This window comes from Sinocyclocheilus grahami, unplaced genomic scaffold, assembly GCF_001515645.1.
Source record: "Sinocyclocheilus grahami isolate Dianchi unplaced genomic scaffold, SAMN03320097.WGS_v1.1 scaffold148.1, whole genome shotgun sequence".
NCBI classification, from domain to species: Eukaryota; Metazoa; Chordata; class Actinopteri; order Cypriniformes; family Cyprinidae; genus Sinocyclocheilus; species Sinocyclocheilus grahami.
This window is the reverse complement of record NW_015505327.1, coordinates 500976-520055: the sequence shown is the minus strand read 5'-3', so window position 1 is coordinate 520055 and position 19080 is coordinate 500976. Positions and strand designations below refer to the sequence as shown.

The 19080-nt window shown below is 36.7% G+C and overlaps 1 protein-coding gene across 1 annotated transcript in view; it reads left to right on the top strand.

Annotated features, from left to right (window-relative positions):
- Positions 1–17043, top strand: part of rab11fip4b (RAB11 family interacting protein 4 (class II) b) — a 28344-nt gene extending 11301 nt beyond the window's left edge. Inside the window, exons 2-12 of the mRNA XM_016281246.1 lie at positions 2054–2246; positions 2413–2601; positions 5289–5417; positions 7041–7140; positions 7978–8081; positions 8325–8465; positions 9079–9160; positions 9758–9895; positions 10399–10557; positions 14913–15056; positions 16942–17043. Coding sequence (XP_016136732.1) covers positions 2054–2246; positions 2413–2601; positions 5289–5417; positions 7041–7140; positions 7978–8081; positions 8325–8465; positions 9079–9160; positions 9758–9895; positions 10399–10557; positions 14913–15056; positions 16942–17043 — 1481 coding nt within the window. The remainder of the gene's footprint in view (positions 1–2053; positions 2247–2412; positions 2602–5288; positions 5418–7040; positions 7141–7977; positions 8082–8324; positions 8466–9078; positions 9161–9757; positions 9896–10398; positions 10558–14912; positions 15057–16941) is intronic.
- The last annotated feature ends 2037 nt before the right edge of the window (positions 17044–19080 follow it).

Sequence of the window (19080 nt, the reverse complement as noted above, 5' to 3'; positions counted from 1 at the left end):
TATATATATATATAAAACAAAAAGTACCGATAAGAATACCGTTAAAGTACCGAATCGATAAGCAGTATCGGTAAGAGTAGTAATACCGTTAAAACCTTAACAATACCCATCCCTAGTAGTGTGAGAGTCCATGTGGAGAGCGGGGGACCTCTGGTGGTGAGTGAATGGAAGTTTATAGACCGGATTCGTGACACACATCAAGAGAGATACTTCTGATCACTTTTTTCCTGATACCCTGACATGCTTATTTGAAGTGCCATCATGGTATGTTTACCAACTGTTTTCAGTTGATCAAATAAATCAGCAGAAACTTTAACATAAATCTACGTCATAAACTCAATTGTTATTTTTTTGTATAGTCATGTCAGGTCTCAGAGGTTCACAAAGAACATGTTTTCAGACAGTATGCCTTTTCAGTTTCTTGTATGGCATATTGTCTGAGTAAAGGATTACATAATGCTTGCAACTCAGAAGTGTTTTCAACATCTGAAAAATACACTTTTTTTTCTGAATGTTAAAATTATTTTGGAGACCATTATGTAATATTATTCTAAAGGGGCATTGCAGTGTGAAATGCGATCGCCTTTTGTGCGTTTCACACATGCATAATAAAGCATTCAGTCTGTGCATGTACAGATCACTTTCTAGCATTTAGAGTGGATTTGTGTAAGAGCTTCCTGCAGGGCTTTGAATGTCATGTTTCAAGTTGCGGCGAGTTGTGTGCATTCATAATAAGGTGCTCAAACATACAGTAGGTACACATACTCATACCCTGCTGTTATGTGGAGGAGGAGATCTATTCACAAATACAAGAGCACATAATTACCTATACATTTTGTGACCTGTTTTGATTTTCCCCTATGCCACACAAAGAAAAGTGTGTGTGTGTGTGTGTGTGCATGCTCACTGCTTCTGTGTATGTAGGACCACTCACTGTTCAAGCAGCCTGACCACACACTGGCATTTTGTATCCCTGCCCCCTCATGTTCTGCACAACAGAATACTAAAGAGCCCTTTTTTCTTTCTCACACACGCACACCCACCTGCTGTGTGCTCAATTTACAGAAGTGACTGTTAGTTGTAGAGCCAGTTTGGTAAACCACAGAAGCAGTGTGTGTGTGATTGATTAAAAATTGGGAAGAGATTATGCTTTTGCAGTTCTGTCCATTCTTCTGCATAGAAGGAACATTGGTGCCGGCCCAATTTTAGCCATGCAGCTTGTTTTTGTTGTTTTCATGCCAAGACATATTACGAGCAGTTTACTTCCTTCTATTTCTTTGTTGTATTTTCTTTATTTGTTATTCAGTGAATGGTGACACAACTTTTCTGATATCACAATGAATATAACAGCCTCATTAAAAGAATGACACTTAAAAAAAGAAAACCATATAAAGTATGGCATATTCTTTTATTTTTATTTCTTATAAAAATGTTGCAAAATCAAGTCAAAGTCATGTGTTCCAAAAACAAAAAACACAAAACATAAAATTGATTTAGATTAGGCCTGTGACTTATTAACCACATGACTGTATAAAGGTCAATCATTTTCTAAAGCATAATAATGTAAACATAATGATTTGTAAATTCATAAACCCTTGAATAATATATTTAAAAACTTTTTGGAATATAATTATGATTATGATTTTTACTTGAAGTGTACGCCTCATACAGTTTTTAGTTACATTTATATAGTATAAATGGTATAAAAGTTTTTCAAAACAGAATTAAACCAATATGAATAGAAGTAATATTTACATATTTAATACTAGATTTTTAAAAATATTTTTTCTTTCTTTGACGCTAAATTGTCTCCAGTCACTAATATCACTAACATATCAAATGGGTGAACTGTTGATATCCATATTCACTGCTTGTGAGGCACCAAAATATGGCTAGGGTTATCATAGATAAATACAGTTGTCACTCCAGAGATTTTATCCCTGTCAGACATCCATGCATTCATGATATTTTCATAATTGTTTCTATTCTTATGTAAATTAAGTTGGGTGTTGTGTGACTGTTCTAACAGTTTAATCTCTTTTGCTTTTGACAGTACAGTCAGGACAGGTCAGGCCACCAGTTATCATGTCCATGCTCGAGGATGAGGAGGGTGAGGAAGGCAGAGGGGTGGAGCGAGAGTCAGACAGAGACAGTGCAGTAGACAGTGCTCTGTCGTCAGAGATATCGGATGGAGGGAGAACTGGAGAAAAAGAGGAAGGGATTGGGCTTTGCCTTCCAGGAGAAACGTACGTGATTTTATCATGTTTTCTTGTATACATAAGGCTGAATTTATGGATTTGCAAATTAATTAATGAATTTAATAATAATTGCTTTCACTGATATTAAGTCTACAGAAAAGTGCACAAAAAATAAATGCTTTTTAAATTTCCATTTCTTCTCTCATTCCTCAAGGTGTGGTCAGATGTATAATCGCTCCGAGACTTCTGATAATTCTACACGTTCATCTGCCTCATTAAATGAGGAGCAGTTTGAGGACTATGGAGAAGGAGAGGATGGAGACTACACTCCAAGCAGCCCCTGTCCAGACGATGAGATCCGCTTTAATGGATGTTCAGATCTGGGCTCTTCTGTTTCCTCCAGGTGTGTTGTTTTTTGAATGTCCGTGTGTGTATTCCTAATTTTTATTATTATTATTTACTGAATTATTTTTTTTTTACATCTAACTACAGCAGTACTGTCTCTCCCCTGCCCCAAAGCCTGTTTTCAAAGGGATTTACTTTAAAATGAAAGGATGATTAGTTAAGAAGTCCAGACATCTGCCTTCATTACACAAGATTTCTTTCAGCATGTATATATTAGTGACTGTATTAGTGGATGGAGCTGTCTGACTGTGAGAAACTTTTTCACTCACAAGGGATACAGTGTATTGGTTCTTTTTAGTTCTGACACACTATCCAAAATGCTGAAAACAACTTTTGTGCATTTAATTTTTTAATCAAATTTACTTGTTCTAAAAATTTTTACCTGTCCCCCAAAACCACTACCTTCTATTTTCAGTATTTTAATTAAAAATATAAAAAAGGAAACATTTTACCCCTCCTGTCTGCTCAGCCATTATATGTCTATTTTTTTTAAAGGGGTCATATGATGCGATTTCAAATTTTCCTTTCTCTTTGGAGTGTTACAAGCTCTTGGTGCATAAAGAAGATCTGCTAAGTTGCAAAGAATAAAGTCTCAAATCCAAAGAGATATTCTTTATAAAAGTTGAGTCAACCACGCCTGCCTAAAACGGCTCGTTCTAACATGCTCCCACATGTCTACGTCACGATGTGGGAAGATTTGCATAACGCCGCCCAAATGTTCACGCAAAGAAAGAAGGCGTAACTTTTATTCTCGCTGTAGTATTGTTGTTGCCGCCGCCATGTCGTGAAGGCACTGTGTGTTTCATTGTGAAAGCGAAACTACTTTGGTTGGCTTCAAAAATAGGATGATATCCGCTTCGTCATGCCTGGAGCTGATCCGTGCTGGTCGCTGAGGAAATACATCAACGCGATGTCGATCGCCGGATCGGCTTTCACCGTGGACAAAGCGGATTCCAGTCCGGGGTCGTCACATGTGGTTGCCGCAAGCTCGCCGGACGCTCCTTCGTCAAATCTGCCGGCCACGCCTTTCTCAAGCCCGCCTGCCGCCGCTCACTCAAGCTGGCCTCCGCTCACTCTAGGCCGACTAGAAATCAGTGGTTAAGTTGTATTTACAACACTGTTCCAGAACAGTTCAACCCAAATATTCAGATGTGTCCAGCGCATTTTATGGAGGACTGTTTCCTGATCCTGGTAGAGTAGACTACAATGCCGGCTGTTCTGACTCACAGACTGTAAGTACGTTTTTTATATTTAAAGAATTTTCCACTGATGATTCAAACCCCACTTGTTGTTTGTCATTTCTCCAATCACAAATGCAGACATGTTTTTTTGTTTACGCGGCGCGATGCAACACAACGCGTAAAAAGACAGTATAAGTCATTATAATCATTAATTATGTCCCCACTGGATGCAACAAATGCCTAGTTTATAATGGGTTTTAATGTTTTTGTCTCGTTGCTCTGGCCGGACAGGGCATCACAATATGGTAAGGGGTGTAACATTTCTGTCACACGCTTGAAGTATTCAGCCAATCACAACGCACTGGATAGCTGGCCAATCAGTGCACACCTTGCTTTTCAGACTGATTAGCTTTGTAAAAATCGACGCATTTCAGAAAGGCGGGGCATGGAGGAGAAACAATAATGTACAGTATGTGGAAAATAATGTGTTTTTTAAACTTTAAACCACATAAACACATTTCATTACACCAAATACACAAAATAATGTTCTTTTTAGCAACATCATATGACCCCTTTAAGAGGAAGATGTTGATTTGTAGTATAAATCAAATTAAACTAAATAATCTGCTTCATATGATACATGTTCTGTCATCTAATATGCATATCTGATTGTAAATCATATTATAATAACCCATAAGTGAAATGTTGATATTTCTAGCCCGAAAGTTTTTTCACCATGTAAATGATTTATATTTGTACACAATCTACTACCACCCTCAAAGGATGGTGGTCATGTATTATAATGATTGCATCCTTGTACCTAACTTCTAGTGCTCAAACTGATGGTGCTACAACTCAGTGTTACCACCATCCCCCAGTCTTCTCTATCCAAATATTTTTCTTTGGAAGTTGCACATATAATCTACTTGGCTCAAATAACTGTTGAGGCATGTTTGAATAGGCATGACGCTTCTTTGGGGGGGGCATTTTTTTTATCAGACTTGGTATAATAACCCATAAGTGAAATGTTGATATTTCTAGCCCGAAAGTTTTTTCACCATGTAAATGATTTATATTTGTACACAATCTACTACCACCCTCAAAGGATGGTGGTCATGTATTATAACGATTGCATCCTTGTACCTAACTTCTAGTGCTCAAACTGATGGTGCTACAACTCAGTGTTACCACCATCCCCCAGTCTTCTCTATCCAAATATTTTTCTTTGGAAGTTGCATATATAATCTACTTGGCTCAAATAACTGTTGAGGCATGTTTGAATAGGCATGACGCTTCTTTGGGGGGGGCTTTTTTTTTTATCAGACTTGGCTTTTTTTTATCAGACTATCACTTTTTATTTTAGTTTCTTTAATTTTCACGATTGTATAGTATTTTTTCTACATTCTGCTTATATTGTTTATTGAATGTTTTCAGAATGCTCATTTGATGTGCCATAAATGTGTTTGACTTAGTCTCTCTCCCTCCCTCTCCCTGTTTCCTCCAGTGCTGGTCAGAGTCCTCGGAAGGTGCGCCATGCTGGTAACCAGATGGATGTGTTTTGCTCTCAGTGTTGTAAAAGGGTCAGTCTGCTCAATGACCTGGAGAACAGGCTGAAAAATCTCAAAACCAACAGGTACTGCAGAGGCTACAATTTACATCTGTTATGAAAGATAAAGTTATAAAATACTTTTTACTGGGTGTAAGCTCATCTTCAGGAAGACTTTTTAGAGTTAAATCTTTGAAATAAGGGTTAAGTGGTTATTGACTTGTCTAGTTTCTCTTCAGTAATGTAAAAGGAGTTACCCCTCACATCTGGGAAATAAGCTTTTAGTGGCTTGGAATCCATGTTAGAGGTGCTTTGGGAGGATTAGGGGTTATCAGTTCTTCATTGTCTTCCTGAGGGCTACAATAGACAAAATTAAAGTGACAGTGTAATAGAGGCAATGTGTTCCTTAAGGAGTTAATGTGAGTATATGAGAGCACAACTGAGGTGGAGGAGCTCTGATATCTTGCTGCAGTCTCTCTGCACCACTAATGATTCTGTTTATCTGACTCAAATACATTCTGTATTTTGAATCATTCTCACTCACATCCACATTCACGCATGAACAAACAGCCAAACTCTTCTGAGGCTTTGGATATGTTTTTCTTCTTTTCTTCATCCCTGCCAATTTCAAGGATTTCCAGTGAGTTTACTTTTCTTTTTCGTTTGAGAGGGCTTGTAATTAGCTTCTCATATCTTAGCCTCTCAAAACAGAATACTCTGTTAGAAGTATCATCCACATACAATTACAAAACACTTACACAACTTACACACTTTGTTTAAAAATCTTTTCAAGAAATCCCTAGGGTATGGATACCCCTGGTTGGGAATCACTGCTATAGACAGTTCCCTTTGTGTTTAATTGCAAGAATCTAATCAAATGTTGTGTGGGAGTGTAAACGCTGGGTGGTAAAAATTGTGTGGGTGAATGGCGGTTTTTCTTGTCCCTTTGACAACCAGTCTCCTACTCTAAATCAAAGTGACAAGATGAAAGTGGCCTGCCACAGCTGACCTGAGTGTAAGAGAGAGGGAGGAAGCAGAACCACAGAGAGAATCCAATGTGTGTAATTTGTATAATGGATTCTCATGTGTGAAGTAATTGCTTTAATGAGAATGACACGCAGCAATAAAACAAAGTGACAACCAAGACCTGACTCTGCAGAAGAGTTATGTGAATGTGAATTTGTGTACATGCAAGATTACGGCTCTCAGAGGCTAATGCAATTGGGATAAGACTAAGAGAATAGTGTGTGTGCCGGCGCATGCGCTTTTGTCTTTTAGATGAGTGCTGTTTGGTTCTGTGTGGGTGGGTCGACTGGATCGGACACTACATCAGCTCTCACGATGCCTGTACTGGTCAGTCCCTTCTCTCCCTCGTCACTGAAGTGCTCCTAAAGATGCTCAGGCATGGAATATAGATTAATGGAATGGAAGAGTGGTCTGCTGCAGTGATGCAGCATGGGTAGTGTAGTTTGTAGTAGTATTGATGCTGCAGTGTAGTCCAATCCATCCATAGGTCTGAGCAGATAGGTAAGTGGGACGTTCCTCTTGCAAAATATAGCTGTCAGCATGGGATCTGAATGCTGAGGGTGCAAAAAATTAACTGGTGCAGTATGGGATGAAACAAAATATAATGTAATTGTAATGTTATGGTGATGCATTATATTTTTATTACTCACTTATCTTGTTTATGTGTGTATTTGGGTCCAACAGGCAGCTGCTCCACAACAGTAACCTCAGCAGTATTAACGGCAGCACAGAGGATTTGTTCCATGACAGCATTGACTCCTGTGAAATAGACATTACTGAGAAGGTAAAAATCCCCTCACAGCACAATCACTTCCTTCCTGAACACAGCCCTGTGAAGACTGCATCAGCAATGCTGACTGTCTTTGGAGTGTCTTTTAAAACACACGCTTAGTCCTGACCGGCGCTCAGGAAATCACATCTGTAGATGTAAGCTTCTTAATGCAGGAGGTCAAATGGGTTCAGGTGATGCTGATGACTTAAATTGGATTTTATCTGTATCTGGGTGTGCATTATTATGTCCCAAGGGTTGGTTTTAATTTATCTTTAAAAACTTTAAAAACAGTTCATCGAACTGTTTTCCAGACATACTTTCAATCTTGAAATATAAAACATCTTCAGAAAATTGTTTCTATGATGTGTGTGTGTGTATATATATATATATATATATATATATATATATATATATATATATATATATATATATATAAAATTTGGGGACTATTAACACCACAATTAAAATATAATTTTTACTACAAAATTCCATACACGAACATAAGTACATCATTCAAGATACGATGGAAGTAGCATTGTGGTGGAAATCATGGATTATGATGTTTCATAAAAATTACAGAATTCAGCTGCAATACATGTCCACTGTTGGACCTTTTTAGTGTGTTTATTTTAAATATCCACATGGCCAAACGTGCTCATAGTTGAAAAAATTTTTTTTTGTTTTTTTTGTTTCTGTTTATTTGAATCAGGATCACTATAGGTTTGTACACATAAACACTTTTCAAACCTTTAACCTGCATTGTTGTTGCAAAACTTTTTTATTTTTTGGATGTGCAGATCAAGGGTTATGCTTACTGTAAGATTTGCATATATTGTTACTTTGTTACAGGTGAGTTACTTGAACAAGAAAGTGACAGAGCTGGAAAATGAGATTCTGATGAATGGGGATGTCAAGTCGAAGCTGAAACAGGAAAATATACAGTTGGTTCACAGGTAAATGGCTACTCAGAGTCCAACCACCCACTCTGCAGACAAAGTTCATTTAATTGGAATTGTGTTCTATATGCACATGCATTTGCATGTCTCTTTAAAGAGCAGATTCTTTCCACTAGCAAAACCTTCCATGAAAATAGTCCTAACAAACGTTTTGCATTTGCTAAATGCTAAAAGGCCAAAGTGGGTCTCAGCATTACTGACAAAAAAATCATGATGATGATGTGGACTGTGCTTCAACAGGATTCACGAGTTGGAGGAGCAGCTAAAAGACCAGGAGGCCAGAGCGGAGAACGTGATGGAAGAGGAGCTCAGGAGACACAGAGAGGCCTACAGCCGACTGGAGAAAGACAAAAACACACAGATAGAGCTGCTCACAAATCGGTTGGCACATCCCAAGACCAGAACTGCATTTTTGCTTTTTGTTTTCCAGTAAAATTATCCAAACATCTTTAAAACAAGATACTTTTTCATAAATCTAACTAAACAGGGAAAATAAAAACTAACTAAAAATTTACATTTATTTGCCTGTGGGATAAGAAAAATAAACTTAATTGTGTGTTTTGAAAACCAATTTTAATTAGAATTAAGTCTTGGTGTATTTTGGATGTTTAAATGTTTTTTTTTTTATTGGAAAACAGGGCAAAAATACTAATAATACTATTATTTTTGTCATGCAGTAAATACTATAATGCTTTTAATTTTATTCTGAGGTTTTATACTCCATTGTCCCACTATTTTTTTCCTCTTCCTGGGAGTTTTTCCAGTGTTAATGCACTTCAATTATAAAGCAATCTCAGTGGGTCCTTCATGAGGGTGTTAGACAGAAGAGTGACACATCTGAGCCACTGAAGGAACCATTACATTTTATCCAGAAGTCTTCATCTAGAGATTTTGATTCCTAGGGCTATAGAGCAGTGCGGCTATAGAGCAGTGAAGGTTTATTGCTAGAGTATGATGAATGGCTTGTTTTTATTTTATTTTTTCCCACTGGCAGAGTATACCAGCTAGAGGAGGAAAATGGAGAGATGGCAATAAACATGAACAGACTGAAAGCTCAGACAGAGAAACTGGATGAGGTAGGATATTTTTATTATACATAAACTGACTTAAAGTTTAAAGAGAAAATGAGATTTAGGCTGAAGGAGATGCAAATGAGGATGTGTTAATGCTTGTAATGGTACTGTTTGTTTAAATGTTTTGAACAAAATTAGTTCCTAACACCTGTTAGTATTGCAAAGCTATCTGGGAGTTCTTATTCTTTCAAACTGATGAAAGCTATCTTGTCATTTTCAGAGGCGGTCTGTGTTTTTGTGGAGGATCGATGAATATGATAAAATATTCTTTAAAAAAAAAAAGCAAATGATGGTTTAAATTCGACCAGTCTAAGATTGTAAGGTTTTGCCAACTGAAAAAAAAATTACATGAACATATGATTATGAAAGTAGTATAGTGTGTGAAAAGTGTTTTCTAAACATCCATAGAACCAAAAGTGCTCATAGCTGAAAAAAAAACAAGGCTTTGATGGCATCTGGTTTAATAAAATATTATGACATCAAACTTATTTTTAAATATTGGGTCACAAAAATTTACCCAATAGTGAATTTATAGATAAATAAATGACCAGCAATTGACCTAATTGACTATGCATAAATGTTTTGTTTGTGTATATGAAGGAGAGACAGTGGATGACAGATAAGCTAGAGGATACAAGCCTGCGGTTGAAGGATGAGATGGATGTGTACAAGAAGATGATGGACAAGCTACGACAGAACAGAAATGACTTTCAGAGAGAAAGAGATACCATGCAGGAGGTAAGACCATATGCTAAAGTTTCCAGTGGGCAACATTTTACAGTTAATTTCAGAAATGGCAACAAAGTAAACAGTTGAATTATTCAGCAAGCTGTCAAAAGCTAAGGTTGTCTACTTGTGTGCCAATTGTTTTAAGATGTATGTAGTCACCCAAACATATTTACAGATAGAAAAAGGGTGGCAGAGCATTGGGCAGCTTTATTTGGCCTCCCCTCAGTACACATAATTGTGTGCTTTAAAACCACAACTGAACATAGCCTAAACATGCACACATACAAGTCAAACACTGAGAAGTTGTTACACAAACATAGAGAAGACTATTCACTAGTATATTGAAATTAATATATTAATTTAGTCCAGAGCTATACCTTTATGTTGTATTCTGCCTAAAGGCTATGTAGCAATCATGTACTTGACTGTCCCATATAAAATAGTAATGTTATCAGTTTAGTAGCCTAGTGCTTTTTCTTATTTTTTTAGTTTTCTCTTTTATTTATGTTCAGCTAATTGAGGACCTTCGGCGAGAACTGGAGCACCTCCAAATATACAAGCTGGAGGCAGAAAGAATGGGGCATGGCCGCAGATCTTCCATTAGCCTATCAGAATACAGCACTCGAACACGTGAGAGTGAGCTGGAACAGGAGGTCAAGAGACTAAAACAGGTGAGAGAGCTGGAAAACTGGTAACTTGATCTTTTAGCAGGTCTATTTCCTATGGCATTGGCTATGGTAGTTTTGTGTAGTCAGATCTCTGAGAAACAGAATGAGTGCAAATTATTTTATGAATTATTTTCATTTAAAAACATTTAACGAATTTCTTTCTTACTTTCTTTATAAATGTTATTGCTTTTTAACCTCTTGGAACTGGATGTGATTATAACTGGAACAGTATATTTCCTCCAGTAAAGGCTGTAAATGTAATTCAGACAGTCTCCACTTTTTGTTTTAAAAAGCAAGGAAAGCACCAGGAAACAGTGATACCAAAATAAACTATTTTTTAAATTTTCTTATTTAATCTTGTTTACTCTGTGTATATGCAGAGGAGCGTTTCCAAGGACATGCCCTTTGACCTCCAGCAGCTTGTGTCCGCTCGGGCACAACTCTGTCCGAGTCTGATGGTAAACTGTAATCCCTGTGCAGATTTAATGTAATTTAATTAACCACTAATGAGTTCATTCACAAGGAGTCTTCTCATTTAACATCTAATATAGCCACACTTTTTTGTAGGTGGTAGATTTTTTAGTTCCATGTTCCTGTCAAAAGAAGGGGATAACTACACAATACCACAGAAGTGCTATTATACTAAATATCATCAATATCACCTCTTGCCCACAGCAGAGTCAGAGCTATTTTTCTCAAAGCTTTCTGTTTTCATACCGCTCTAATTTTTCATTTCCTGCACTCCACTGATGCTTCAGCCTTAAAGAAAAATAAACACTCCTCACCAATACAAAACTCCATTCACATACGATCAGTGTTGGGCAGTAACCCATTACTTAGTAAGTAACGCATTACTGTATTTCACGTCGTGCTTTAATAGGGTTACACTTTTAAATATGAATGCTATAGCGTATTATGTCATGTTTATCAAAATAAAACTGATAAATAAATTTTATTTACACACAAGGCACATTGTTCTACATTGTTCTCATTTTGCCAACATTTCTTTCATTATTCTTAAAAGTAATGTAAATATGGTGACCTGGATGAGACTCCCGGCCTGGCTGAAATGTTGTCCCAGACCGGCATTAAATTAATTATTTGTAATATGTGTGGCTTGAAACAGCAGGGAAATTGAAAGTGTAGGCCTACTGCAGTTCTGTGGAAGTTTTGCCATTTAGGTAGGGTTATTAAAGTTAATTAAAACTATTAAAAACATTTCTGTTAATAAAAAAAAGCTGAAATAAAATAACAAAAATATAAGCAATTATATAAAACTGAATAAAATCACATAGGCTAGGCCTATATAAAATAAATAAATAGCACTTTTCACGAAATATACTTGACTAAGCCTAAATAATTCACAGATTAACAAAACGAAAGAAAAACTGCGACAAGTTCTATATGCCCCTTTCTGTCCATTTTTCTAATGCTCAACAAGTTCGGAAAGGAAATCAATAGGCTACGGCAGAAAGCGACATCTGTTTGTTTTCTTTATTTTGAAAAGCATAGTGTTTTGTTATTGTGGCTGTACACAAATAAAAGTAGACCCTTTATAGTTTCATAATGATGTCTCAGACTTATCTTTGTTTCTGCTGTCATACGGAACAAATTCAAGTGATCGCGCAGGCACCTCAATTGCATGCACACATCAGTTCAAGCACTTGACATCATTATCAAAATAAAATAAGCCAACCAAATATATAAAAAGTAACACAACTCGATTTAAATAGTCGAACTCCGAAGTACAATCTATTGCGTTCACTAGGGCTGTCGCTGTGAGGGAATTTCCCTTGCGGTAATTTTGAGTGGCTCAATAGCGCGGTATGCGGTATTATCGCCATACATATACATACATATATATATATATATATATATATATATACATACATATATATATACATATATATATATATACATACATACATATATAAATATCAAACAAATAACAAATAACTAATAAAAGTGGATAAAATATAAGCATGATCTTTTATTTTCAAAGACTAAAGAGAAATATCAATACTTACTGAATCTTAAAATTACTAAATTATTATTATCATTTAGGCCTAATCAGCTAAATCTGTAAATTCTTTGAACAGACTAAACTTTGTATTTAAGGTTCGTTGATTTTCATGTCTTCCACATACAAACAATGAGCCAAAACAAAATAATTGACAATTTGCATAAAATCATTTGTAACACGTTCCTACATATGCTTACGTGTTGTTAACGCGTTCCAATGGCGACCGGTGGCAGTGCAAGTAACCGATTGTGTTCCCAACGTGTTATTTATGTGTGAAGACACGCTGTAACACGTTTGTGTTTTTCTTACCTTAATGTAAGCTCTTTTACTTTAGTTGTGTCCTTCAAAATAGTCCAAATTTGATATGCAGCATACAAAAGTAAATTACATTTTAAAAGTAAAGCGTAAACCGCCAGTAGGTGGCAGCAAGTGACTGTGTTAATGAGTGAACATTTGAGTCATTTGTTCAAGCGATTCGTTCCGACGGCTGATCCATTCAAGAGTTATCCTATCTGCTTTGTTTCAGCCTAAATATAAAAATCAAATATATTACATAAAATATGCTGACCATTTATATGTGTGTGTGTGTATGTCTACTTTACAGTAGATCAGACATCAGTCTGGGTCTCAGGAGGATATATTCATCTTTGATCAATAGACATCTCTGTAAATGCAAACAAAAGTGATGTTCTTTATTTCAATCAAGGTTTCATGCACAAATCAGCTCCTATGAAAATTGAACATGTTTATATTTTATAACCTCATTAAACATCTACTCACAGATTCTAGCAGTTCATGAGAACATATTGAAAAGTTTTTACCTTAAATGTAAGAGCAACTGTCCACTGTAAAGACTCCTGGAATTGTAATGTTAAACATCAAATTAGATATTAACTAAAATAGGTTAATTTATGTTGAACTATTTTAATATTGAACTAATAACTAATAAATATTTTATTAGTGTTTTTAAACATGTACATGTAATGACAACTCCCAATATTTATCATTTTTGGCAGACAACTTTTTTTTTTCAATTGCTGTATAGTATGTGGTGTAATATTCCTGACATTAATGTTCTCAATATGACAGTATGTGAATTTTTGGAATTGTAACCTTTGTTGCAAAATTAAATTATTTAATTGTTTGATTATGTTATGTTTAACACCTTTCTGTGAACATTGTATAATACTATAAACAATAAAAACATATAGTATGTCTGCTCTTTGAAAGTAAAAAACATACTCAAGCACAAGATTCAGAAAAAAAAGATTTTACTGTTGCTTTAGGTGAACAATATCTATATGTATTGCCTGTAAAGTCCATTTATAGTCTTTACACAGCACCCTGTCTCTTTACATGTTTAAAACCAGCTAATTTCAGTTCAGGTTCAGGACGTCAGGTCGTCACGTGGGTCACCCGCAGTGTAAGACGCTCAAAGCTCAAGACGTTCGGTTTGACGTTCGATCAATCGGTCGGTCGATTTTGGCACGGAGTGTATGCCATACTAATCCACTGGCACTTGACTCGACAGTGCGTGTGCTACATCCTTTTTACAATCTCTAGATTATAAAACACTGCATTCGGTCAGCAATGTAACGCGGCAGTAACGTATAGAGACCTCGGCTTGTAACTATACTCTAATTACTATTTAGAAAATTATAACGCGCTAAATTACTCCGTTACTAAAATAGTAATCAAATTACAGTAACGCGTTACTGTATGTGTGTTTCGATGGTTGTGAAAGCGAAACTACTTTGTTTGGTCTTCCAAAAGAGGACGATATCCGCTTCGTCATGCCTGGAGCTGATCCGTGCTGGTCGCTGAGGAAATACATCAACTTCGTGCTGTGGATCGCCGGATCGGCTTTCACCGTGGACGAAGCGGAGTCCAGCCCGGGGTCATCACATGTGGTTGCTGAAAGCCCTGCCGGCCGCTCCTTCATCGAGTCCGTTCCTCACTAGGCCTCCGGCCGCCGCTCACTCTAGCCCGCCGTGTGTGACGCTGTTTTTTGAACCTTAAACCGCATAAACACATTTCATTACACCAAATACACAAAATAATATTCTTTTTAGCAACATCATATGACCTCTTTAAGTTTGGCTTATGTCTGTTGTAAGAAGATCTGGTAATTTTTCTAATCTACAGTCATTGCATAACCATCTCAAACAAGATTATCATCATTTGCAAATTACTGCTTTCTTTTGCCAGCAGAAGCTGGCCTTACCAACTTCTCTTGTTTTAGTTAACAAGGCCACAATAAGGAAAAGGAAAAGCAAGACGACTCTTTGATCATCTTTTGAGGTAAATTGTAACTCTACCCTATTTCCTACCACAGGAGAACCAGAAACTGAGGGAACAGAATGAAGATCTAAATGGTCAGCTTCTCAGTCTGAGCCTCCATGAGGCCAAAACCCTGTTTGCCACACAGACAAAAGCGCAGTCTCTGGCCATGGAGATTGATCATGCCTCCCGTGACCAGGTAAGATAAGTGAGGACTTTGATTTGAATATTGTAAACAAAGAGTACATAACTTTGATCTACCGATAAAGCTGAATAATGATAGAGGAAGCCTATAAATAAAAACACCTTTTAATGTGTACCAGTGAGTAAAAGAACAGTATGAAGCAAGCACTTTTTTTTCTGGAACGTTCTCTGAAAAGGGCCTCTGGTGCCATTTACAATAAAAACAAAATATATGAATTTTGTGAGGTTCTTTAAGGAATAGTTCACACAAAAATGAAAATTACGTGATTTACTCACTTTCATACCATTCCAGTGGAGGAGGAAAAAACTAAACCCTACTAATGAATGAGCTTTGGTCTTCTGAGGAGCACAAAAGGAGAAATAACGGTTAAAACAGCAACAGGTCAACCTATGAGGAACAGTTCAAAATTAAAGTTGTATGTGTGTGTTAATCTTGACCTTCTCAGTAGTTCTCAAATCTCATTCAAATGTTTTAATTTTTGGCGAACTTTCCGTTTTATTGGAAGCTTGTAATCCATTGACAGGTTTTGGAGACCTGCCCAGTTAACCAGTCCAATACCATACTAAAATTGTTTTGGATTCATCTGAAATGCCTTAGCAATACTTATGACTGTGGGCTTATTTCTGTTTCAGATCTAAATTAGATCAAGATGTGCATATAGGAATTTACTTTTGCATGTCAGATGTTACTGAATACTGAACTTGAACATGAGAAATTAACAATCTTCTTTTAAAATAAAACAATACAAAATTCCATATGTGGCTTAAAGGGTTTGGTATATACAGTACATGACACTATTCAAGACTGATGCAAATAATCAGCAGACATTAAGAGAGGTTTATATAATATGAAAATTTCATTTATGAATCTCGTAAGTGATGTACAGGTGTCATAAGCAAAGAACAAGAGTCATATACGTCATGATACAATGGATATATATATTTAAAAAAAAAAATAACATGATAAACATGGAAAAGCAAAGGATATCACAAATAACAGGAGCAATGAACACCTGCTATTGTCATATCATGCTATAGCCTACAATTTACATAAGATTATTATTTTTGCTGAAAGGTAGAAAGATACATGGTCAAGATATGTTCACTAGGATAGTTGGAACTGTTATGGTCTTTAATGTCAGTTTATTTTAAAATATTTTTGCAGAAAGATACATGGTCAAGGTATGTTCACTATAGTTGGAACTGTTAATGTCTTTAAAACAAATAACCTAGCTGGAATACAGGCCACAGATGCCTACAAGACATATTTTTACTTAATACTTTGAATAACGATCTTAATACTTTATATGGTTACCGTTCCTTGCTTTCATTACAGCAAAGAAGCTTAAATGCAACGGTGAAACACACATTGAAATGTGAAACATTGAGCTGATATTTCTGAGCTAGGCCTAACTTACGTTTATTGTTCTGTTGGGTTGCAGGTTATCTTTAGTCTGTATTGTTTTAACACCGAGACTATACTGAACAAACGTATACAGTCATAGGATAACAAAGGTGACATAACCCAACATAATATATCTAAAAAAAGGTTGCATTTATATCTATTAAACATTTGCAAGTCACATTACTTCCTTTGGCGTCTCTCAATCCTCGTGACTGTCTTTAGCTCTGGTTAAATGTTATAATTCTCCAATTGCACTTCATGCTATTCATCAATATTAAAAGTGTCTGAGTTCAGAGTACCCAGGCGTCCCTGTTCTCAATGAGACTTTACAACACCCTGCAAAGTAAAACAATGGCAAGAAGAGCGTTTAAAGCCTACATATTACCGCTTTATCATGTGGTGTTTGCTTTGACCATTCGAGGGCGCTGGTTGCTTTAGCAGTTTCAACTCGTATTAGCTTAATCGTTTCACTCAGAGCCAGTACTTGCTTTACCACAGTGAAAACTGGACCACAGTGAACGGCCGCCGCAAGAGCATCATCTTCATTCGCCATCGTATCACTAATTACGAGCAATAGTTTTGACGCAAACGAGGTCGCCGCCGTGAGTTCAAAAATCTGAATACTTAAGTTTGTTAATGATGACAAAACGTAGGCTAATTTAGACAATGACAGATTGTCATACACTATCACAGTAACGTACAAGGGAGACAGGGTTGTTTGGCACAGGGATGACAACTAATTAATTGATACAGAAAATGTCAACAAAACCCCTGTCCAAAAGAAGAAGAAGAAAAAAATTCTACAACATAATTGGATCATTTTGAAAAATAAAAAAACTAGTTAAATCAATTGCATTTGGGATAGTCAATGACAACTTGAAATTAATGTTGGAAAAAAAAAAACAGGATTACCTTTGTGAAAAGTCATGTATCCAACACTACCAAAATGGAATGTTCATGTGTTGTTTGCCTTTAACACATTTTTTAACATTTTGAATGTCTTTGGAATGGGTCCGATTTATTTATGCTGTAGTGGACAACCAGTTTGCTGATGCCGAAGAATAAGGCTGTTAGTTCCTTGTATACTGTATGTGCTTCCTTACAGAAAATATTGTACATTTGTTTATAATCTACTGAGCTCAGGCTAATTGTAATAACTTAGGAGGCATGAGATCTGTTCAAGAGTGCATTTACTCAGCGGAATGCATCAACCAGCAGTACACCCATTCACATTACAGGTGGAGTCAATTTACACACACACACTCACACCAAGTTCTTCTCTGCTGCTTTTTAAGCAAATACCAACACCGCTTTAGCCTGCCCTCTTCAGGTCATCACTACAACTGACACTTCATTGTCACTACAACAGTGATCCTCAAATCTGGCTCGCGAGATCCACTTTCCTGCAGAGTTTAGCTCTACCCTAATCAAACACATCTGAGTTTTCTAATCAATGTCTTCAGGATCATTAGAAAATCACAGGTAGGTTTGTTTGATTATAGGGTTGGAGCTAAACTCTGCACGAAAGTGGATCTCGCGAGCCAGATTTGAGGATCACTGCTCTACAACATCCCTTTCCCCCCAAGCTTACATAAATCACAATGCTATTTCTCTCCACAAAAATAAATAAATAAATAATATATATATATAACTACAATAACATTTTTTTTCTTTGTTCCCCCCACTTTTTTTCAGTCTTCAATTCACATTCAATATTACTTCAGTTCATAATCTTTCAAATGGGTAGGCAATTTCCTAGTTCTTTGTGACCGTCTCATAATTACAACAGGACTAGCAGGTTTGTTCATTTCAGTGATTATCTCTGAATGTTGAGAGGAATCCCCAGATGCTTCAGAGGGATTAGTTTCACTATAAATGTCCTCCGTCTGTGTTCCCTCAGTCTCTTTAGCAACTACAGGTGTGGAGTTTCCAGGACTGTCGAAATCAGGGAATTTACAGTCCATTCCCTCTTCTGAAGTGTTTACAAGCAATTTCTGTCGGGCATGAATTTGATCCACATGCCATCGAACCACTCGCCCATCGCCCACCATTACTTTATAAGAAAGTGGTCCAGTCACAGTCGCTATATGACCCGGAATCCATATAACTTCTGGCCAAAGCTTTCATCCTAGACACTCCTGGGTGACACTGATGCAATTGTTTAAGAACTTCTGGTCTACCCACACTGGGAATGATTACTCGAATGATTACACAACCATCCTGTACGCTTAATTCATCTTTCCTTAATGTGAATGGGTCAAAGTCCGCTCCTGTTAATTCATGCAAACATCCGCGTTGCACTGTTTCTCTTACCCGAGATAATACTGGATATTTTCTTGTCCACTCCGTCACCTGTTCTGATGTGATCAGGGTGATATCAGCATTAGAACTTTTTCCTCCTGCTCGGTGGAAGATTCCATTGGCAATGGTAGCCGGCTAAGAGCATCTGCGTTGCCATGATCTTTGCCAGCCTTGTAGATGGTGTTGTATTCGTATGCTCTCAGGGTCACAGCCCATCGCTGGATTCTAGGAGAGGACATTTGGGGAACAGCTTTTAACTCGTTAAATAAAGACAACAAGCCAAACATTACAGCCAACCCTTCTTTGTCCAACT